The 24,972-nt window shown below is 39.8% G+C and overlaps 1 protein-coding gene across 24 annotated transcripts in view; it reads left to right on the top strand.

Moving 5' to 3' along the window:
• Positions 1–24,972, top strand: part of macf1a (microtubule actin crosslinking factor 1a) — a 604,319-nt gene that overhangs the window by 308,307 nt on the left and 271,040 nt on the right. For all 24 annotated transcript variants that reach the window (XM_043717780.1, XM_043717784.1, XM_043717779.1 and 21 more), the window contains 8 exons: positions 4,781–4,947; positions 5,196–5,308; positions 9,561–9,667; positions 13,473–13,592; positions 14,548–14,643; positions 16,668–16,795; positions 18,115–18,208; positions 21,872–22,026. In XM_043717780.1, the coding sequence (XP_043573715.1) occupies positions 4,781–4,947; positions 5,196–5,308; positions 9,561–9,667; positions 13,473–13,592; positions 14,548–14,643; positions 16,668–16,795; positions 18,115–18,208; positions 21,872–22,026 (980 nt within the window). The remainder of the gene's footprint in view (positions 1–4,780; positions 4,948–5,195; positions 5,309–9,560; positions 9,668–13,472; positions 13,593–14,547; positions 14,644–16,667; positions 16,796–18,114; positions 18,209–21,871; positions 22,027–24,972) is intronic.

Below are 24,972 nucleotides of genomic sequence, written 5' to 3'. Positions count from 1 at the left end.
TATTGGGATTGTATTGTTGACCCCCTAATAGTCAGAGGGAAATTGAGAAACCATTTTGTTAGGAGATCTCAGTTATCTGTAAGAATAATAGGGTGGTTATGGTAGGGGGTTTTATAAAACATGAGGGTGGGACCCAGGGAGGTAGTGAGGAAAGAGATCAACCAGAAACTGGTACAGTTGAGAACAAAAGCGAGTCAAACAATCTTACTAGTTTAAATCCTCCTGAGTAGCTCTTACAAATCTCTCTGCCAGTATATTTCCAAACATAGACTGGGACTGCCATAGTGTAAAGGGTTTAGATGGAGAGGAATTTGCGTGTACGTGGATGTACTTACCAGAGAAGATGCAAAACTTGACCTACTCTTGGGAAATAAGGCAGAGCAGGTGACTGAGCTGTCAGTGGGGGATCATGTTGGGGCCAGCGACCATAATTCTGTTAGTTTTAAAATAGTGATGGAAAAGGATAGACCAGATCTAAAAATTGAAGTTGTAAATTGGAGAAAGGCTGATTTTGACGGTATTAAGCAAAAACTTTCAAAAGCTGATTGGATGCAGATGTTCGCAGGTTAAGGGATGGTTGGAAAATGGGAATCCTTCAGAGAGTCCAGAGAAAATATATTCCTGTTAGGGTGAAAGGAAAGGCTGGGAGGTATAGGGAATGCTGGATGACTAAAGAAATTGAGGGTTTGGTTAAGGAAAAAAAGGGAAGCATATGTCAGTTCATAGACAGGATAGATCGAGTGAATCCTGAGAAGAGTATAAAGGCAGTAGGAGTATACTTGAGAGGGAAATCAGGAGGACAAAAAGGGGACATAACTTTGGCAAATAGAATTAAGGAGAATCCAAAGGGTTTTTACAAATACATTAAGGGCAAAAGGGTAACTATGGAAAGAACAGGGCCCCTCAAAGATCAGCAAGGTGGCCTTTGTGTGGAGCCACAGGAGATGAGGGAGATACTAAATTAGTATTTTGCATCTGTATTTACTATGGAAAAGGACATAAGATATAGAAGGTAGGGAAATAAATGATGACATCTTGAAAAATATCCACATCAGAGTAGGAAGTGCTGTCTTGAAATGCGTGAAAGTGGATAAATCCCCAGGACCTGATCAGGTGTACCTTAGAACTCTGTGGGAAGCTAGGGAAATGATTGCAAGGCCCTTTACGGAGATATTTGTATCATTGATTGTCACAGGTGAGGTGCCAGAAGACTGGAGCTTAGCTAACGTGGTGCCACTGTTAAAGAAGTGTGGTAAGGACAAGCCAGGGAATTATAGACCAGTGAGCTTGATGTCGGTGGTGGGCAAGTTGTGGGAGGGAATCCTGAGGGACAGGATGTACATGTATTTGGAAAGGCAAGCACTGATAGTCTTTTGCGTGGGAAATCATGTCTCTCAAACTTGAATGAGTTTTTTGAAGTAGTAGCAAAGAGGATTGAGGGCAGAGTGGTAGATGTGATCTATATGGACTTCTTCAGTAAGGTGTTCAACAAGGTTCCCCATGGGAGACTAGTTAGCAAGGTTAGATCTCATGGTGCATTGTCATATCTAGACTTAACTATTCCATTGCATTCCTGGCCTCCCTCCTGTGTTGTAAGCTCGGAAAACTTGAGGTCATCCAAAATTCTGCTTCCTGCGACCTAATCTACACTGTCTTATTTGTCCAAGACTCCTCTACTCACTGGCACCTGGTAAAGCAATTACTCCATTTTTACATTCTCATCCTCTGTCCTCTATATTCATTGTCATCATTGCCCACAACCTTGTTTAGTTCTGGGCTTTTGGGAACCCTGATTTCAATTACTTCACCGTTTGGCTCTGCTTTCAGTTGCCTAGAATTTCTAAACACCATCTCTCCTTCACATTTTTAAAAGTCCTTAAAACATATCTACTTTGTCCGCACACCTGGTTACCTAGCCTCATCTCATTTGCTGAATGCATTCTAGTGAAGTGTTTTCAGATGCTCTATTATGCTGCACCTGCTACATTGTTCCTATGTGTTGCTGAATTTGCCCACCAACTAATATTATCTTCCAGTAGAAATTGGTAAGTCTTTTATCATCTTGAGATGAAGTACCTTGAAACATTAATTTCTGTTGTAATTTGAAACAACATGGCAGGCAACTTGGACGCACTGTTCGCAAGCTGCATTGATACCAGGAGAATGCCTCTGCTTCTGTTTGATAACTTATGGCCAACTGAAAGGATAGAAGATTCCTTCAGTGCCATCTCATTAAAGAAAAAAACACTTTCAAGCAGATTCTCTCAGTATTATAACAAGAATAGATTGTGTATGCATGTTTTTGGAATTGAGCTTGAATATACTGATTAGCTCTGAGAAATGTTATTTTAGCAATTTGTTAGAGCTGGATGTGTCAGTGGATTGGAGTCTGATCAAAGTGATATCTTTTCAAAAAGTGGCACAGATCTAACCTGACAGTACTGCATGTGTTAATGGCTTGAGTGAATAAATTGGGTGTGTATGGACAGATATAAAAATTCCTGTCACATGAATTCCATTTGCCCACTTTGTTCTCAAGGAGGCTACAGAGAAACAACAAATATATTTTGTAGTTCTTATATTTGTTCATGAGATGTGAGCTGCATTCTTGAGTCCCTGCTGTTCATTTGCTGTAGGTAGACTCTCAATGTCATTAGGGAGGAAGATACAGGATTTTGACCCAGTGACAGTGAAGGAATGATGATATTTCCAAGTTAGGGTGTTGAGTGGCTTGGAAGGGAACGTGCAGGTGGTGGTGTTCCTGCTGCTCTTGTCTTTTTAGTTGGAAGTAGCCATCGGTTTGAAAGGTGCCTTTATAAATCTGTTTCTGGAGTGCATCTTGTAGATGGTGCACACTGTAGATGGTAGCAACACACTGTTGCTACTGAACACAGTAGTGGAAGGAATGAATATTTGTTATTGTGTGCCAATCAAGTGGGCTTTTTAATGTTGAAGTTGCACATATTCAGGCAAGTGGAGAGTATTCCATCACACTCTTGACTTGTCACTTGTAGATGTTAGAGAGGTAAAAACAATGACTGCAGATGCTGGAAACCAGATTCTGGATCAGTGGTGCTGGAAGAACACAGCAATTCAGGCAGCATCCGAGGACAGGCAAAATCCGAGGGCAGGCAAAATCGATGTTTCGGGCAAAAGCCCTTCATGTTGGACAGGCTTTAGACAGAAGATGCGATACTGCAGGATTTTGAACCTGTGACCTGCTCTTGTAGCCACAATACTTGTATGGATAGCCCAGCTCCGTTTCTGGTCAGTGGTATGCCTGTGTGAGTGCAGAATCCAGTGATGATAATGGCCCCCTGACATTCAGTGGCATTAGCAAGTTCTGTCTTCTGAGAAATGGGTCATTGTCTGGCACTTTGTGAATGTTACTTGGCACTTATCAGCCCAAACCTGGATACTGTCTATGCCTTGCTGCATTTGAACATGGACTGCATGAGATTCTAAAGAGTCAAATAACGGTGAATGTTGTGCAATTATCAGTGAACATCCCACTTCTGCCTTACCAATGGTCAGAAGATCATTGAAGCAGCTAGAAATGATGTGCTTAGGACATTTACACGGAGGAACTTCTGCAGAGATTTCCAGGAGCTGAAATGAATGACCACAACAATCTTCCTTCGTGCCAGATATGGTACAGGTATCATCAGTGATTAATTTAATGGTGGGGCTTTTTTTAGTTTGTCTTAATGGATGACAGTAATCACATTCGTTAACTGTGAATCAGAATTGTAGTGAATTGGTTCTGCGTATGGTCTTAAATAATATGATGTGGTGGTGCCGATATTGGACTGGGGTGGATAAAGTGATAAATCACAACACCAGGTTATAGTCCAACAGGTTTATTTGGAAGTTGAAAACTTGTACTTCCAAATAAACCTCCTGGACTGTAACCTGGTGTCGTATGATTTTTAACTTTAATATGACTTGGATATAGCAGTCGTGACAATGCTATCGCTTGAAAAAAAAATTATTTTGTCCTTGGGTTTTTTTGGAGAGGTCATAAAAGCAGAGGTATTGAAGAGTCTAGTTTAACAATGGGAGGGGAGTGATCAGTTCTCCCAGTTCATTTTTTTTTCTAGTTACCTTTTAGCTGTAACACTTACAAGATGTGTGATTCCAGATGTGGTGGCTGTCTGGAATGCTCTTCCCCAGAGGGCAGTGAAGGCCCAGTCTCTGGATTCATTTAAGAAAGAGTTGGATAGAGCTCTCAAGGATAGTGGAATCAAGGGTTATGGAGAAGGCAGGAACAGGATACTGATTAAGGATAATCAGTCATGATCATATTGAATGGTGGTGCAGGCCAGAAGGGCAGAATGGCTTACTCCTGCACCTATTGTCTATTGTCCGGGAAAGTTGCAAGCTTCACTAAAGGATTCCTCTGACTTTATCTGAAATCTCTGAATGTTCCATTCTGCCTGTAAGAATCTGTTTGAATTTACCTTTTTGCCAAGGAATGTGTTATGGGATGTTAATATATTGGAACAGTTAATTGGTAATAGTTATTGTATTTGGTTGATTAAGTTTTCAATAGTTAAATTCTAAATTCCACTTTTGTTCGCGTTTCAACTGTTGTGATTAAATAAATCCCGTTTTGCTTAAAGCCAAGTGGTTTGCCCAGTTGCAGCACATCTGGAATATCCATTTCACATCTGTCTTTAAATTGAGAAAAAGTTAGGGTCTAAGCTACCTTCTTTTAAGATGTTTTGAGGGAATTTGGCCTGGTCCGTGGCACACTGTTTCAATAATTTTCTTTTTACAGATCTCGGAGATCTATGTGGGTGGAGAATCAGGTGACATGTCAGCTAAGGAGAAACTATTACTTTGGACGCAGAAATTGACAGAAGGTTACTCTGGATTAAAATGCTCCAATTTCACCTCTAGCTGGAGTGATGGAAAAGTATTCAATGCCATCATCCATAAGTACAGGTGAACTAATGCGATCGAATTGCCCAAATATAGTTTTGACTTTCTCCACTTTTTTTCTTTGTTCATATGTAATTCAAATAACCCACTTCAACATTTCCAATCCCTGAAAAAGTTTTATATGTCAGATGTGACTGTTACTTGATTGGACTTGTTACATTTTAAAAAAGAATGTTAATTATGATTTATATTTTGATTATTTTGTAATTAATTTCAGTGTATTGATGTCAATTTGATACTTGGTTTTGCAGACCAGACCTCATTGACATGGAAAAAGTTGCACTTCAGAGCAATCAGGAGAATTTGGAGCAAGCCTTTGCTGTTGCTGAAGCACTTGGTGTTACAAGACTGTTGGATCCAGAAGGTAGGCTGTAAAGTTATAGAGACTACACTGTACAAGAAAAGTGTTTCTGCCATATGACACGTGCATTATTATTGTTCATCTGAGTATGAAATCGACTAAAGATGGATAAAATGTTCAGAGTCTGCACAATGTCAATTAGATTTAAAATATTTTTCAAGCATTTATCACTAACACTGTTTTTTAGCTGATGGTGTTTTCCCAAGATGTATTCCTATGTTTTGAAACTGCAATGCTTGTAACAAGGTGTGTGCTTGAGTTTCTATTTCCTCTGCTCTTGAAAAAAAGGACTAAGTTCTGCTACTGGTATAGTACGGTGATCCAAAAACCTTTGTCATATAAGTATATGTTGCCAACCAGGTGTTGAGTAGGCATCTGCCACCATCTCCATTTTCTAACTGGGTCGATAGAACTCACATTGCTAAGTGATAGAGGAAAACAACTGGGTGGTCTGATAAGATGCTCGTATCGTAAACACAATGTAATTTAGTACATGAACGCAATCAAGCATAAGCTGAACATTAATAAGATCACTAATGTTACTAAGACAGGAAACCCAGGTGGCAGGTCTGCCTTTATTTTAATGTTTTTATTTAACCTATTTTTCTAATCAATCAGTTCAGATGTTATTCCACACCTCTGGAGCAGGAGTAACTTGAACCCAGACCTCCTGGTCCAGAGGTAGGAATGCTATCCCTGCACCACAAGTGACACTCCAGCTCTGCTTTTCTTGAGATCCTGAACTGTCCTGCATTTCCCACCCATGTCCTTATGATACAGTTAGATTGGGTGGAACTTAATGCAACCTTCAGCACTAGTTGTTTCGGAACCATTGCTTCATAACAAAAACTTGGGCCAATAATCCAGAAAACATGTATTCAGTTCCAACAACAATACTTTGAGCATCTGAATTCACAAAATAAATTTTATAGAAGAAATAGGGGAAAAATAAGGCTCAGTCAGTAAAAGTGACTATTGTAAAGGACATATCTTTCTATTCTTCTGTATTTTTGATTGTGGACTCAAGTGGGAAGGGTTTAGTGCACTTTTTATAAGTAAGTTATCAAAATTCAGTGTAACTGGTGCTTTAAATTGTCACTTTATTGAAGGAAATGGGAGAGGTTGGTTGCAGATGAGCTGGCATCAGGTAGTGTTTGCAAAGTGAGATTTGACTCACAGCAAATAACTGGTTTATGGAGGTGTGATCAGCTGTGGATGACAGAGGCCATTTGTGTGCCATCAACTATGTTTTGGTTCTGCAGCTAAACAACTTGCAGATATGAACGGTGTTACCAGAATCCTTCAGACCTGTGGAAGGGGAGATGGTGTATTTCTCTGCAGTAGAGAATACTTGAAACCTGAAGAAAACCAGCTTATTTTCCCTCGCCAGTTACTGTAAACTGTTATTTTTGACAAATAAATCAATGACTTTATCATTTGTAAACCTGTTGTCTGTGCCTCTTGCAAGGAAATGGATAATGCCTGGAGAAGAGAGATTGAAGAATAGCAATCCTGGCAAGCAAAACGATCAGGGACTGTTGATTATTTACTGGAGACAGAAACTATTGAGCCCCCCTTTCTCAAATTGCTTTCCCTTCTATCAATAACAATTTTTTCTTCATTGCTCTCTGTCTGTGTGTGTGTGTGTGTGTGTGTAGGAGAGTTACATGTTGACAGTTCACAATAGTTTGTCTGTAACATGAATCTACTTAAGTACAGAAACCTGGTCAGTATTTTGAGTCAACTTGTGGCTAAAAAGGCAGATCAGTTAGGGAATTTTGTATTTCGATTGAATGTTTAACTTTGGGAATTGTGAGGTTTTATTTCCAGTGTGCTATCCTATTGCGACATGACCCTCCAGAAGGAAACCTGCTGACCTTAACTCAGGCTGACATAGCTGTGACTCCAGTGCCCACACCACTGTGGTTGGTTTTCGTTCATTGTAAAGATGTACTTTATTTGTAAATCTTTAGGGAGATGCACAGATACTAAAACAGTTCTGGGCGACTTTGCACATCAATAAAAACAAACCTTGGATCTGACATTCCCTGCATTATGCAGGACACAATTTACATACATTGGAGGCAACAAAAGAGTGACAACTGAATCAAACCCCTGTTGTACTTTGGCAGAAAGACCTTAGACAGTGGTCTTTCCCCTCTGTGCCTTGGTGGCAGCAGTAAAAGCTTTAGTGCATCCCTCAGTATGTCATCCTGGACTTTGGAGCATGCCAGTCTACAACATTCAGTTGAGGTAATATTTTTGCACTAAATGACCAACAACATTTGAACAGACCAAAGAGTGTCTTTCACCGGGTTGGTGGACCTCCAGGCATAGTCAATGTTTGTCTGTGTGTTGTGGGGAACAGATCATAGAGCACAGAGTCCTGCATCATGGAGCTGCCCAGATGAACCTCAGTAAAATCACTGCATCTCTCTTCAGACCTCCTTTGCATAGGCAGATCCTACAAGGAAATGTGTGACAATTTTTAACGACTGTTTTAAATGAGTTGTGGTAGGATAAGTGTACACAGACACACATCAAAGGAAGCAGCGTGCAGTGGCAAAGAGCATCCAGGTCTCCATGAAGAATCTGATGGGCAGTACCCTTCTCACCATAAACCATCACCTGCATCTTGGTGCTTGTTTTCAAATTCCAGCAATGAGGAATTCTGCCAAATGACTTTGACAGTCTGCTCAAGAAGCCACACAACAGTATCAGCCTTCTCGTTTTCTCAGTGTCTTGAGGATGCTACATGCTGACCACTCCCTGATGCACTTGTGGGCAAAGGTGTTTTCCTTTACAAGTTTTTTCCACAAGGTACAGCTGATAGAGTGGTCAACTACTTGGAGTGTTCTGTGATACCAATGCCAGACCCATTCTTCCTAATACCAGGGACAGGTAGAACCTCTGTACGGAGTGACACTTGGTGTTTGTGTACCAAGGGCAAAGGTGAGGACTGCAGATGCTGGAGATCAGAGTCTAGATTAGAGTGGTGCTAGAAAAGCACAGCAGGTCAGGCAGCATCTGAGGAGCAGGAAAAGCAGAAGGGCTTTTGCCCAGCACATCTATTTTCCTGCTTCTCGGATGCTGCCTGACCTGCGCTTTTCCAGAACCACTCTAATTCTAGTTTGTGTACCAAGGGTCTATGCACAGCTTGATACAGCCGCACACCAGGGTGGTCATCCGGGTGGATATATTCTTCCCCTCCTTAGCTGAAACTTTGTGCGTGGTGTTCCTGTGAACATGGTCTATCTTTGGCCTCCAGATGAAATGGAAGATGGCTCAGGTGATTGCAATGGTGCAGGTTCAGGGAATGGGCCAGACCTGCACCACATATAAGAATACTCAGTACCTCAGGTTTAATTTTAATTTAATTTTCGTTTTAACTTAAGTTTTAATCTTGTTATCTAGTCCACCATTTGAAACCTTGTTGAGTGCCTTACTATTATATAAATGACCAGGTTTTTACCCACAATGAAAAGGGAGCAGTGCTCCCATCTACACAGTTTCTGTCTCACCTAGACTATGTGCTCCTTGCATGTCTTGGCATATCTTGCACTTGATACCTAATAGTCACCCGATGTAGCCCAGCTGGCCCCTCAGTTGTATCAAAAATAATCTTTTAGAAGGAGAATACCCACCACCATTTTCTTAGAACGGCTGGGAATAAGCCATAAGTCCTGACATCAGTTTCCTCATTTTCCCTCTCCCCACCTTATCCCAGATCCAACCTTCCCACTTGGCACTATCCTCTTGAACTGTCCTACCTGTACATCTTCCTTCCCACCTATTCGCTCCCCCCTCCTCTCTGACCGATCACCATCACCTCCTACCTTCATCTACTATTGCATTCCCAGCTACCTTCCCCCAGCAACCCCCCACCCATTTATCTCTCAGCACTCCTTGGGCCACCCCCTCATTCCTGTTGAAGCTACCTCATGCTCAAAATGTCGCCTTTCCTGCTCTCCACAGATGCTGCCTGACCGGCTGTGCTTTTCTAGAATCACACTTTTTGACTCTGATATCCAGCAGCTGCAGTCCTCACTTCCTCCTTTGTAGTTACAGCCATGTTCTGAGAATAAGAATATAATTAGATATCATAGTCCTCTAATGTATGAAGTGTATTTTATGTAATGTCTGTAACTATCTGAGTACTGTTTTAAAGAGAACCTACTGAATCTGCTTTTAGGCTATCAATTATGAGTTGTTTGCCTTGTGGTTCTCGAGGGAAGTAACAGAGTTATTTTTTCAGATGTTGATGTTCCATCTCCGGATGAGAAGTCAGTCCTCACTTATGTCTCCTCCATATATGAATCATTCCCAAAGGTCCCAGAAGGAGGTGAAGGTGTCAATGCAAATGTAAGTCTTCAAACTTTCCAACTTGTAGCTTAGCATTGTATTACAATGTATTACATTGCAAATGCAGACTTAACCAGAGCTGCTGACGTGAAAATGGCTTAATACTTTAGTTGATAGATAAAACAATGTAATGCAATCTTTTTTTTTTGCACAGTTATGGGTTTTATTCAAAGTTACCTGGAAATGGATTTTTTAACACCTTCCATATCAAAATTCAGTTTCATTAATAAATTACTTGTGATAAATTCATAATTATTTCCTATTCAGAAGGAGACCATCCCATCCATACAAACCCCTTGCAAATCAATCCTATCGGTCTAACTCTCCAACTCTGTCCCTGCATCCTTGCAATGCTATTGTGCTCAAGTGCCCAACCAATTTCGCTCTTGTCAAAGTTGAATACCAAGAGACTTTGTGAAACCTGGAAACTTGGAATTTAGCCATGGATTGCAGTGTCGCTGGTTGGCCAGCATTTATTACCTGTCCCTAGTTACCCTAGGTGGTGGTAAGCTGCCTTTGTTAAGACACTGCAGTCCATGTGCTGTTGGTTCACCCACATTGCCCTTAGGGAGGGAACGCTAGGATTTTGACTCCAGGATTTTTGACTTAATTCTTGTACTTCTGAATGTTCTTAGAAATATAACAATAACTACTTTGCCAATTATTCTATTTTAACAATGTGTCGATCTGTTAAAGAACTGCAGGAAGGGTCAGAATTATTTATTGCGTGGAGGCGAAGAGCTGTGCAGCACAGAAACTGACCCTTCAGTCTAACTCATCCATACTGACCAGATATCCTAAATTAATCTAGTCCCATTTGCCAGCACTTGGCCCATATCCCTCTAAACCCTTCCTATTCATATACCCACCCTTTTAAATGTTGTTGTACCCACTTCCTCTGGCTGTTCATTCTATGCACACACCACTCTGTGTGGAAAAGTTGTCCCTTAGGTACCTTTTTAAATCTTTGCCCTCTTACCTTAAACTTGTGTCCTCTAGCATTGATTCCCTTACTCTGCGGAAAAGACCTTGACTATTCACCCTATCCATACCCTTCATGATTTTATAATCTTTCAAGAGGTCGCCACTCAGCCTCCGACACTCCACGGAAAATAGCCCCAGCCTAGTTATCCTCCAATCCTGGCAATAGCCTTGTAAATGCTCTAAACTCTTTCAAGTTTCACAATATATTTCCTTTGGCAGGGAGACCTGAACTGAATGTAGTAGTCCTAAAGTGGCCTAACTAATATCCTGTAAGCAGCCACATGATCTCCCAACTCCTATACGCAAAAAACTGACCAACAAAGGCGTGTACCAAAAGCTGCTTTCACTGTCCTGTCTACCTGCGACTCCACTTGCACTCTAAGGTCTCTTTGTTTGCAACATGCATCAGGACCTTACCATTAAGTATAGAAGTCCTGCCCTGATTTGCACTACTGAAATGTAGTACCTCACATTTATCTATATTAAACTCCATCTGCCACTCTTCAGCCCATTTGGCCAACATCCCAGTATGCTCTGAAGTAACCTTCACTATGCACTACACCACCACTTTTGGTGTCATCTGCAAACTTACTAACCATACCTCCGATGTTCGCGTCCAATCATTTATAGAAATGACAAAAAGAAGTGGACCCAGACTGATTCTTATGTCACGGGCCTCCAGTTCTCCAAAAAACAACTCTGCACTACTACCCTCTGTCTCCTACCTTTGAGTCAATTTTGTATCCAATAGCTCGTTCTCCTTGTGTTCCGTGTGATCTAACCTTGTTAACGTGTCCACCATGCAAAACCTTGTCGAGTGCAATACTATCATATAACTGTTGAAGTTTACGGCACAGAATGAAGCTATCCAACGTATACCTTTTCTAGACAAATCCAAAGTCTATTCTACTTCCCTGCTACTTTCCTAGAGTCTGGTGTCTTCCAATGCTTCAAACATTTATTAAGACTTCCCTCAAAGGATGCATTAGTCTCCACTTCAGTCAGATCATTTGGTAAAGCATTTCATTCTTCAATCAAATTTCTATGTAAAGAAATTTCACCTGATATTTCTCCACATACTGTGTTAAATTGATAATCCCACATTGCTAACTCCCAAATAACACAAATTAATCCTTCTGTGTTCACTATTAAAACTGTTTAATTTTAGAAGTCTGTATGAGTGCCCTTTTTCAACTTAAGTGTCTGCTACAACTACTGCATCCCATCACTAGTACAACTTGCTAACTCTGTACATTGTTGGGCTTTTGCCCTTTTTTATGATCAATCACCCAAAAATTGCACAGTATTCTGTGACTTAATAAATATTTGTGTATAAGTCCATGATTTCTACTTTATTCTATACACTATGCTGCATGTGTGAAATCCAACATTCCTTTGTTTATTCTCTTTACATACCTGCACTTTCAGGGAAATACCTATTTCAACTCTTAGTCATTCATTGTTCATTCTCAACATTTCATGTCATAATGTTGATTCTGCATTTTTTTGTATTGCCTAACTCTTAGCATTTAAGTTGCATTTGCCATTTGTCTACCAGTACTTCTCACCTGTGTATCCTTTCCTAAAGTTGATTAACAGTACCGCTTACTCCAAATATTTTATTTTCGTGTGAACGAAGTTCAAAATGCATTTCTTCTGTCCAAGTTCAGCCCTTCTATGTATAACAAGATTGAAAGAGGGCCCAGCCCTTCCTTTTTGGGGTGGAGTACAGCTGACCCTGTTCCAGGCTGAGCATAGATTGTTTGCCTGATCATTGTTTAATGACTGGTTGTTTGAAACTTTGTATCCATAATACTCTGCTCCGTATCACCTAATATGTCTGAACTTCTCCAAGGAAACTCTTGGCACGCTTTATCAAATGCTTTTCTGAAAATGTTATATGCACCTCGCCTGCTACTTCTTTATTTGATTCATCTTCAATAAAACCTAAATTGTCAAATTTGCCATTCAAAAGTTTGAACTTCCTGCCCTTGATTTTGTTTTCTGTATTTCTAACTCTTCAGTCATTCGATTACCATTTATTGATGATAAATATTTAACTATGGCTATATGGTTTATCCTCCTTCCTTTCAGAAGAAGGATTTTACATCAGCTACTCTGTCCTTCCTTAGTTAAGGAAGATTGAAAAATTTATGGCCATAGATCCTGCTGCTTTCTGTTTGTTTGTCAAGCCATATAAACAGCTGCATAAAATTAATAGTGTTGCCATTAATAGCAATAAACCGCTCCAGACTGAAGTACGAACTGGATACTTTGGTTTGAGTTCATTAAATGATTGATTGTCACTTGTCCATTTATCAGAAGGTGGTGTAGGTGGCACACATACTAACTAAAATTCATTTTCTATCGCAGAATTGTGCATCACAGAAGAAGTATATTCAGCTCAGGATTATGGTTTTTTTCGAAGTTGTTGTCAACTCATTGTTCTATCTTTAAAGATTTATGCACATGAACCGCCAGGTTTCTGCCCTCTTTTTATAAACTAAATAGTACAATTTTACTCCTTTATCACAAACTTTTCCAAAATGCATCACTTGATACTAGCCTACATCAAATTTTACCTACCATATATCTTCACATTTTAACTGTGTACTTCAAAAGTCTGTCCTCTATCTTATCTGCACTTCCAAGTTTTAAGTCATTTGTAAACTCTACATTTTACCTACCTTACCCAAGATCTTATTATTAACATATGTCAAAAAAAAGTTTGCATTGTTGTTGAATTGATTAGTTAAGTATTCTAATTGATGTGAATCATCATTTAGTCTCTTCTGATTATTGTTACTGTTTTTCTCTCCAGGAGGTTGATTCTAAGTGGCAGGAATACCAGAATAAAGTAAACTACCTCTTCCAGTGGATCAGGCAGCATATCACACTGATGTCTGATAAAGCTTTTCCACACAATCCTGTAGAACTTAAGGTGAATATTAATATCTTCCTGCTGTGTCATTTATATATTGAACTGGGCAACCATTTAGTATTTAAATGAATCCAGATGGCAACAGTATGTTTTCTTTTGATTCATAATGTGGACACAAGCTTGCTGCAAATATAAATTGAAAAATAGCACACTATCTGCAGCCCAGTACTTGTGCTATCAGTAAATAGAATAACTACCATATCTCAGTTGATGAAACAAAGCTGAAATTGCTGGAGAAACTCAGCAAGTCTGGCAGCACCTTTTGGAGAGGAGGCAGAATCGGTGTTTCAGGTGCAATACTATAGCGTCTAGGGCAGTCTCCTTTCGAAGAAGGGTCACTGGACTCAAAACATTGACTTTGCTTTTTGTCACAAATGCTGCCAGACCTGCTGAGCTTCTCCAGGCATTTCTATTTTTATTCCAGATTTCCAGTATCTGCAGTTCTTTGTTTCTTTCCCCAGTTGATGGATTTCAGATTTATTGAAAGTGAAATGATTTTCGAATTTGACTTTGGTTTAAAATAATTAATTTATCTTTAAACTATTTTAATTTATTTTGACATGTATTAAGCTCTTGTCTGATTAAGGGACTACAGTTAAATTCATTGCTTATTTAATGAATTTTACTAGTTCTAGGTAGAAAATGTTTGCAATACTGGAATCTTGACTGCCCAACTTTGGAAAGGGGAACAAAAGTGAAAACAAAAAGTGGGACTCCATGAAAATCCTCTTGAAATGAATTAATCTTAGTCATATAGCCCATAGAGTAGTTAATTATATCTTTTTTGGTTGAGGGGATTGTGGGAGTAGTTGTGGAAAAACTGTAAAGGTATATTCATGGGATTTTTATATATAATAGCATATTTTTCTGCAAATCTGTGAAATGGTGCAGCAAAGTCTTTGGATTCTGTCATGTAAACTTGAGCTAAAGATTCATTTCTCTTTCTTTTCCCCAGGCACTTTATAATGAATATGTACATTTTAAAGAAACTGAAATACCAGCAAAAGAAGCAGAAAAGGCACAAATACAACATTTATATAAATTATTTGAGGTAAGATGTTGGGGACTAGAAATTGGATTGAGCATAAATCAAAAGGCTGACCCAGGGAAAGCAGGGAATTACGGAAGAGTCAGCCTGACATCTGTGGTGGGTGGGATGGTGGGGGAGAATGTTATTGGAGTCTATATTCAAGAATAGGGTAACTGATCACCTGGAAAATTTTCAGTTAATTAGGAAGAGTTAGCATGGATTCAGGTCGATCATTTTTTGACAGACCGCATTTTTGAAGTGGTGACAAAGATGGTGGACAAAAGTAAGTTGATGCATTTGTGATATGGACTTCCAGAAGGCTTTTGATAAAGTTCCATACAAGAGAATGTTAACTAAGATACAAGCCCAGGGAATTGAGGGCATATTACTAACATGGATACGTAGTTGCTGAGTGGCAAGAAACAAAGTTGGCGTAATGGTACATACTCAAATTGGCAAGATGTGATTAGTGTTCTGTAGGGATCTTTGTGGGGGGGATGAATTATTCACCATAATCATTAAAAACTTGGATAATAGCATGAAAAGTCCAATATCCAAATTTGCTAATGACACAAATTTGGGCAGCATTGCAGATAGTGTTCACAGCAGCATAATATTACAACAGATTTGATGAATGAGTTAAGCTGTAGCAGATATGTTTTAATATAAGCAAGTGTGAAATTTTCCATTTTGGACCAAAAAAAGAATAGGTCGGTATTTTTTTTAGAAGGCGTAATGTTAAATACAGTGGATGGCCAGTGAGATTTGGGGATTAGATACCTAGCTCTTTAAAATGACGTGAACATGTACAGAAAATAGGCAAGAAGGCTAATGAAATGCTGGCCTTGTACCTTAAAAAGCTGGAGTATAAGAGTGAGATGTTATGCTGCAGCTATACAAATCGCTTTGTCGACCCCACTTAGAATACTGTGAGCAGATCTGGGCATCACATCTTAGGAAGGATGTTTTGACCCTGGAGGAAGTTAATGCATGTTTACAAGGATGATACATTGACTTCGGGTGTTAAGTTATGAGGAGCGATTGAACAAATTAGACCTTTATTCTCTGGAATTTATAGAGTTAAGGGGCGATCTAGCCAACGTCTTCAGGATGTTAGAGAAAGTCTGGATAGAATTAGGCCAGGCCATTCAGGAAAGATATTAGAAAGCACTTATTTATGCACATAGAGTAGTGGAGGTTTGGAATTCTCTTTCTCAAACTGCAATCGATGCTAATTCAGTTGTTAATTTTGACTCTGAGATGGACAAATTTTTATTAAACAAGGTATCAAGGGATATAAGCCCAAAGCAGGCATGTGGAGTTAGGCCACTGATCTTATTGAATAGTGGAGCAAGTCCAAAGGTCAGAATGGCCTACTACCGTTCCTAATTGTGATCTGGTAACTTGTGATTTTAATTGTAGCGATGTAGCAGCACCTCTTTTGGATAGTACTAGTGAGCTGTAGGTGCTATGCATTGAGGACAGCCAGTTGGGTTGGCTTTGAGAGTCAATAGTCAAAGGAGCCCAATTGTGGGAGGGGAATATGTGTGGGGGTTTAAATGGTGATCAGTTATTGCACATGTTCTTAATATGGGTAAGAGAGGAATACCTCTCCTAACTCCATATCATGAATTGATTTTCTTTGAAATGACATTCTTGAACGGTCCCGTTTCGGGATTGTTGATTGGACTCCTCAGCATGAATGCATGCTAGAGGTTGTAATTGTGCACAGTCCGACTTCACAACACACCCTGGAAACAACCTTTAGACACCCCTCTCCCCCAAGATTTGCACAAACACTCATCCACTTTATCATCAAAACAAGGCAAAAGCATGAGCACTCCAGTGGATGATGCATCTGTAGTGCAGAATATGCTTGCACATTGTTTGTTGTTTTGGACCCTTTGGTTACGCAATCCAATTTATAGGGCTGGATTGTTAAAAAGACAGCATTTTTCCTAAACAGATAATGTATGTTTCAGTGATGGAACTTGTGCATATTGTAATAACTTAAATTGCAATATCTGTTTCTTTTCCCTTTTTAGGTTTGGATAGAGTTTGGTCGAATTTTGCTTCCCCAAGGATACCACCCCAATGATGTAGAGGAAGAATGGGGCAAACTGATCATTGAAATGTTAGAGAGAGAGAAGGCCCTCAGACCTGCAGTAGACAGGTTTGTTAATTAATGATTATTATTATGTTTTCAGTTTTGCAGGCAAATATAATCTGTGGTAAAAATGAAATTTTCACACCACATCCAACAGAATAACCATCAGGGCTATTTATATGCTCTATTTGTGCAATTCCACCATCCCTATGATTTTAAAAAATCCTTTATGTTAGCAACTCTTGGTTATCGATATATGTTAGGGAAATAAGATTGATTACAGAGCTGGTTCTCAGTAAGCAATTCTGTCTCTGCAATTGGTAATTCTTGTACATAACAAAGCAAAATAGGACATCTTTCTTTGTTAAAACAATCAGTACAGTAATATTATGGGTAGGTAGGTTGGGTCTGATACAGCAGCAAACCTGGATCTTATTAATACTGAATTGTTTTCAAATTGATTTAGAAAAGTATGATGCTCCTTTCAGATAGTTTCACGTTATGCCATCGCGCTTTTGAAAGGACTTGTAATTGTATGATTATGCCAGTGTCAGTGCAGCATTAGACACTGGAAATAAAGTATTTTGAATTTTATACATTCTTCAATACATTAATAAGCTTATTTTAATGTTTATTTGGAATATTTAATACTTCTTGGAAAATAATAAATGAAAAGCTAATGATCAGTATGTTAACTTTACTGTTTACATAGAGCTCCATGTTTTCTGTTTCTCCCTTCACCCAAAAGCACTGTTGGCCAAGTCACAGACTGAGTAGGCAGGACTTTTTGGTAGCATGGTACCACAATATTAGCGATGAATTCAAAGGTTTGGAACTCCAGCAAAACAGTTAGTAAACTTAGGTGTGATTAATTAAAGCACCTTAACCTGCACTGACTTGCATGTTCTTATTAATAAGATACTATACCAAAGGTTCAGCAGGAAGACTGGCAATAGGCAATGTTTGGATAGTAGTGTGTCAAAGATCAAGATTGCAATTGATAAATAACACAGCATATTCAGAAGTCCTATTTCATGCTTATGCTAATCTTAGTAAATCACAGGTTGTTGATGAAGCCACCTTTCAAAATGTGTTGCTGTAGGACAGGTTGAGGAAAAGGTTAGAATGGTATAATTATTCTAATCCCCTTCATTCAGGGAGGTGAGTAAATGTAGAACTATTTACTATGAAATGGATTCATATACAAATTTGGATATGGTGGACACTTAAGCATATTTTGAAAAGTCATATTCATTGAAATGCATGAAATAGACAACTGCAGTAACAGCCAGATTTTACAAACAATAAATGTGCTTGATGGTAGCGTAGAAAGTCAACTTGTTTAATGTGAAATTAATTTCTGTCTTTTCTGTTTTCTTTTGCAGGCTGGAACTACTGCTGCAGATTGCCAATAAAATCCAAAATGGAGCTTTGAACTGTGAGGAAAAAATAACATTGGCCAAAAATACTCTGCAAGCTGTGAGTAGTGGTGACCAAGACAGAGATAATTTGTAATATCTCTCTTCTGTGGGGGATAGATTCATTTTATATACATCATAAAATCAAAAGTGCTAAAAATAGTCAGATTTGTGCAGAGAGGAAAAAGTAAATGTTTCTGATCTGTGAACTCGTCAGAACTGAAAAGTTAAAAATGTAATAGGTTTTGAGCAACTGAAAAGGAGAAAAATGGGAAGAATATCAAAAAAGGAAGATAGTATAGAGGAAAAAGATATTAAATGGCAAAACCTTTGTGGCAAGACAGAGAGAGAGAGAGAGAGAGAGCGCACGCGAGAGAGAGAGAGAAATTCAAGAATGAAATTAAAGGGAAAGTGAGAATAAGAGAAGTTAGAAAGACAACAGAATCAACAGAGCAGAAAACTCAAGGGATTGTATAGTATGGTCAAGTGAAATAGGGATTGATAGGAAGGGTGAGGGGATGAATATATGAATGCATGGCGCATAAGAGGTAAGGTGGATGAGCTTGAGGCTCAGTTGGAAATTGGCAGGTATGATGTGGGGATAACCGAGATGTGGCTTCAAGTGGACAGGGCCTGGGAATTGAATATTCAAGGCTATACGTGCTATGGAAAGGACAGACTGACGGGCAGAAAGGGTGGGGTGGCCCTGTTGGTGAGGAATGAAATTCAGTCCCTTGCGAGGGGGGCACATAGAATCAGGAGACGTAGAATCAGTGTAGATAGAGCTGAGAAATTCTAAGGGTAGAAAGACCCTGGTGTGAGTTATCTACAGGCCCCCAAACAGTAGTCTGGATGTAGGGTGTAAGTTGAATAAGGATTGAAATTGGCCTGTCACAGCGATATTACCACAGTTGTTATGGGGGACTTTAACATGCAGATTACTGGGAGAATCAGGATGGTACTGGATCCCAAGAAAAGGAGCTTGTGGAGTGCCTCCAAGATAGATTCTTAGAACAGCTGGTGCTGGAGCCTACCAGGGAGAAGGTAATTCTGGATCTCTTGTGCAACAAACCGGATTTGATCAGGGACCTCAAAGTAAAGGAGCCATTAGGAGGTGGTGATCATAATATAAGTTTTCATCTGCAATTTGAGAGGGGGAAGGGAGAATCAGAAGTGTCAGTATTGCAATTGAACAAAGGGAACTATGGAGCTACGAGGGCGGAGCTGGCCAAAGATCAATGGTTCAAAACCTTAGCAGGGATGGTAGTGGAACAACAATGGCAGGTATTTCTGGATATAATGCAGAAGGTGCAGGATCAGTTAATTCCAAAGGGGAACCAGGGACGGCTGTGGCTGACAAGGGAAGTTAAGGACTGTATAAAGATAAGAGAAGTATAGCATAGCAAAGATGAGCAGGGAGCCGGAGGACTGGGAAACTTTTAAAGAGCAACAGAGGATAACTAAAAAGGCAATATGTAAAGAAAAAATGTGGTACGAAGGCAAACTGGCCAATAATATAAAGGAGGATAGTAAAAGCTTTTTAAAAGAAAAAAATGGTTAAGACTAAAATTGGGCCCTTGAAGACAGAAATGGGTGAATTCATTATGGGGAACAAGGAAATGGCAGAAGAGTTGAATAGGTACTTTGGATCTGTCTTCACTGGGGAAGACCCAAGCAATCTCCCAGGTGTACTGAAGGGAATTTATATTAGGCAGGAAATGGTGTTCGATAGACTGTTAGGTCTGAAGGCTGATAAGACCCTGGGACCTGCTGATCTGCATCCCAGGGTACTTAAGGAGGTGGCTCTAGAAATTGTGGATGCATTGGTAATCATTTTCCAATGTTTCATAGATTCAGGATCAATTGGAACAGATTGGAGGGTGGCTAATGTTGTCCCATTTTTCAAGAAAGGAGGGAGAGAGAAAACGGAATTATAGACCAGTTAGCCGACGTCAGTAGTGGGAAAGATGCTGGAGTCAATTATAAAAGATGAAATTACGACTTGTTTGGATAGCAGTAACAGGATAGGTCAGAGTCAGCATGGATTTATGAAGGGGCAATCGTGCTTGACTAATCTCTTGGAATTGCATCTTTTTGAGGATGTAGCTATGAAGATAGACAAGGGAGAGCCAGTGGATGTAGTGTACCTGGACTTTATCAAAGGCTTTCTGAAAGTCCCACATAGATTAGTGAGCAAAATTAGGGCCCATGGTATTAAGGGCAAAATACTGACTTGGATTGAAAATTGGCTGGCCGGAAGCAAAGAGTAGTGATAAATGGGTCCATTTCAGAATGGCACGTGGTGACCAGTGGGGTACAACAAGGTTCGGTGCTGAGACCACAGCTTTTAAAATCTACATTAATGATATAGATGAAGGTATTAAAAATAATATTAGCAAATTTACTGATGACACAAAGCTGGGTGGCAGGTGAAATGTGAGGAGGATGTTATGAAAATACAGGGTGCCTTGGACAGGCTGGGTGAGTGGACACCTGCATGGCAGATGCAGTTAATGTGGATAAATGTGTGGCTATCCACATTGACAAGAACAGGAAGGCAGATTATTATCAAAATGGAGTCAAGTTAGGTAAAGAAGTACAACGAGATCTAGGTGTTCTTTTACTTCAGTCAACGAAAGCATGCATGCAGGTACAGCAGGCAGTGAAGATAGCTAATGGCATGCTGGCCTTCATAACGAGGAATTGAGTATAGGAGCAAAGAGGTCCTTCGGCAGCTGTACAGGGCCCTGGTAAGACTGCACCTGGAGTATTGTGTGCAGTTTTGGTCGCCAAATTTGAGAAAGGACATTCTGGCTATTGAGGGAGTGCAGCGTAGGTTCACTAGGTCAATTCCTGGAATGGCGGGTCTATCATATGTTGAAAGAGTGGAGTGACTGGGCTTGTATACCCTTGAATTTAGAAGGATGAGCGGGGATCTGATTGAGACATATAAGGGTATTAAAGGATTGGACACTCTGGAGGCAAGAAGCACGTTTCTGCTGATGGGGGAGTCCAGAACCAGAGGACACAGTTTAAAAATAATGGGTAGACCATTTAGAATAGAGTTGAGGAGAAACTTCTTCACCCGAAGAGTGGTGGATATATGGAATGCTCTGCCTCCAGAAGGCAGTGCAGGTCAAGTCTCTGGATACTTTCAAGAAAGAGATGGATAGAGCTCTTAGAGATAGTGAAATCAAGGGTTATGGCGATAAGGCAGGAACAGGATACTGATCAGCCATGATCCTAATGAATGGGGTGCTGGCTCCAAGGGCTGAATGACCTACTCCTGCACCTATTAACTGGAGACAGAGTTTATGATCTTCATGTTGTGTTCAGAAGGCTGTAAAGTGCTTAAATGAAAATGCGCTGTTTACGAAATGTTGCGTTTCATTTGAATACTGTAGCAGGCCAAGGACAGAATTGCCAGAATGGAAGTAATGAATTAAAATGGAAACTTTTTGACTTAATGGCAGTGTTCTGTAAACTGATCTCTCCAGTGTAGCAGGGACCACATCATGGACAGTAAATGAAGATTCATGTTTGCTGCAATTCATGACATTCAACATCTGACTATATGATCGTTCTTGTGAGCTGGATTAACAATTATTTTTCCCAGAGTTATGATTGACTAAATAATAAACTTCCCAAATTAATGTTTTAGGGTCATGTCACAGATGGATGGATTTAAAATAAATTTGATTTATTTCGTCTTGTTTTTTCCCAGGATGCTGCTCACATCGAGTCAGGCCAGCAGGTTCAATATGAAACCGAGGTGCTTATGTACTTAGAGGAGTGTGAGCAAATAATACGTCAGCTTCAAATTGATGTGCAGATTCTTCGAGATGAGAAGTATTATCAAGTGGAACAGATTGCTGTGAGGTATGCTTATTTTTATAATATGTTTATTTGGATCAATGTACTCATTCCATATAAAGCAATGCACCAATTAAGAGAACATAAATTCAAATTGTTGTAAATGTTATTGCGGTAAATGCAGTAATAAATTGTGGCTTTCACATTTGTTATTTCTTTAAGCAGTGCTGTTACAATGCACTGAATGTTCAAAAAGTAATTGTGTAATTGATGTTTACTTTCTGTGATATTTAGGTTGTCAAATATTGTTTAGTATCATTTTGTTTTAATACATAAAAGGAAGTTGACATATCAATATTAAGGTACTATTAAACTGATAAATACTGTGACTTGAAGATGTTTCCAAGTTCCAGTATGAAATTTAGTTTAGTCTGATAAGATCTTGACTGAAATAATACCTCTACCAAAGGACAAGTAAGTGAAGCACTTATAAAGTCGATGTTGTCATCTATATTCTGTTTAGTGGAATTGAAGTGGCAAGGATAAAATATTATTTTACCGGTGAAGTTCTGGATGCCAGATCTGTAGCCAACTCTGAAGAGGAGCATTTAGAGCTATAATTTGTTAAAAGGGCATTTTAATGCTTATTGAAATACAGAATGGTGGGTGAATTGTAATGGAAAGAAAATTTCCTTGTTTCAAAAACTCAGTTCCAGTGTTGCCTACAACTAGGTTAGTAATGTGCTATCACATATTCAGTGAACATATTGTTCTCCACTTCAGTAACACATTTATTCACACTGCAAATTAACCTTAATATATCAAGTCACCACATCAATGCATCCGTGCCGCCTTTAAATTTGGAAATATGTTGCTGATTTTATGGTAAAATTGTCAGTTCTTGCATTTGTGTCTCCACTCAATTAGAACAAGGTTAAGGTTGTCATAAAATCTTTAACATAGGCCTTTGGAGTGCCAGATATTTTCTCAACAACTTGTTCAGAGATGTTATTACACACCTCTGGAACAGGTGAGACTTGAAACCAGGCCTCCTGCAGTAGAGGTAGGGACTCGACACTGCACCACAAAAGTCCAACTAGCTATTTTGTTGATTTTAAATGTGCCCATCCCCTGCAGTTTCCTTCCCCATCCTATGCTTCCTAAATCTTGCCTAATCGCATCGTAATTGCCTTTCTCCCAGCTGTAACTCTTGCCCAGTAGTATACACCTATCCCTTTATGTCACTAAAGTAAACTTTAGTCAACTTTCCAGAGATTGACTGGGAACACTATAGTACTATAGATGGGTCAGTTTTTGTCCAGTGTGTGCATGAGGGCTTCCTGAAACAGTATGTAGACAGGCCAACAAGGGGCGAAGCCACATTAGATTTGGTACTGGGTAATGAGCCCAGCCAGGTGTTAGACTTGGAACTAGGTGAGCACTTTGGTGATAGCGATCACAATTCTGTTATATTTACTTCAGTGATAGGTGTATACCACTGGGCAAGAGGTACAGCTGGGGAAAGGCAATTACGATGCGATTAGGCAAGATTTAGGAAACATAGGATGGGGAAGGAAACTGCAGGAGATGGGCACATTAGAAATGTGGAGTTTATTCAAGGAAAAGCTCCTGAGTGTCCTAGATAAGTATGTACCTGTCGGGCAAGGAGGAAACTGTAGAGCGCAGGAGCCGTGGTTTATGAAGGAAGTGGAATCTCTCCAAGAGAAAGAAGGCTTATTTTAGAATGAGATGTGAAGGCTCAGGGCACTTGAGGATTGCAAGGTAGCCAGGAAAGACCTAAAGAGAGAGCTCAGAAGAGCCAGGAGGAGACATGAGAAGTTGTTGGCGGATAGGATCAGGGTAAACCCTAAGGCTTTCTATTGGTATTTAAGGAATAAAAGAATGACGAGAGTAAGATTAGGGTCAATCAAGGATAGTAGTGGGAAGTTGTGTGTGGAGTCAGGAGATAGGGGAGCACTAAATGAATATTTTTCGACAGTATTCACTCTAGAAAACGACAATGTTGTTGAGGAGAATACTGAGATACAGGCTACTAGACTAGGTGTGATTGAGGTTCACAAGGAAGAGGTATTAGAAATCCGGCAGAGTGTGAAAATAGATAAGTCCCCTGGGCCAGATGGTATTTATCCTAGGATCCTCTGGGGAACCAGGGAGGAAATTGCCGAGCCTTTGGCCTTGATCTTTAAATCATCATTGTCTACAGGAATAGTGCCAGAAGACTGGAGGATAGCAAATGTGGTTCCCCTCTTCAAGAAGGGGAGTAGAGACAACCCTGGTAATTATAGACCAGTGAGCCTTACTTCAGTTGTTGGTAAAGTGTTGGAAACTATTGTAAGAAGTAGGATTTATAATTATCTAGAAAATAATATTTTGATTAGGGATAGTCAGCATGGTTTTGTGAAGGGTAGGTCGTGCCTCACAAACCTTGAGTTCTTTGAGAAGATGACCAAACAAGTAGATGAGAGTAAACCAGTTGATGTGGTGTATATGGATTTCAGCAAGGCGTTCGATAAGGTTCCCCACAGTAGGCTATTATACAAAATGCAGAGGAATGGGACTGTGGGAGATGTAGCAGTTTGGATCCGTAATTGGCTTGCTGAAAGAAGACAGAGGGTGGTGGTTGATGGGAAATGTTCATCCTGGAGTCCAGTTATTAGTGGTGTACGCAAGGGTCGGTGTTGGGTCCACTGCTATTCGTCATTTTTATAAATGACCTGGATGAGGGCATAGAAGGATGGGTTTGTAAATTTGCAGACGACACTAAGGTCGGTGGAGTGGTGGATAGTGACGAAGGATGTTGTAGGTTACAGAGAGACATAGATAAGCTGCAGAGGTGGCAAATGGAGTTTAATGTGGACAAGTGTGAAGTGATTCACTTTGGTCGGAGTAACCGGAATGCAAAGTACTGGGCTAATGGTAAGATTTTTGGTAGTGTAGATCAGCAGAGAGATCTCGGTGTCCAGGTACACAGATCCTTGAAAGTTGCCACCC

The sequence above is a fragment of the Chiloscyllium plagiosum genome, chromosome 27, assembly GCF_004010195.1.
Source record: "Chiloscyllium plagiosum isolate BGI_BamShark_2017 chromosome 27, ASM401019v2, whole genome shotgun sequence".
NCBI lineage: Eukaryota > Metazoa > Chordata > Chondrichthyes > Orectolobiformes > Hemiscylliidae > Chiloscyllium > Chiloscyllium plagiosum.
Note: the sequence above shows the minus strand (reverse complement) of the source record. Positions and strands in the feature narration are given on the sequence as shown.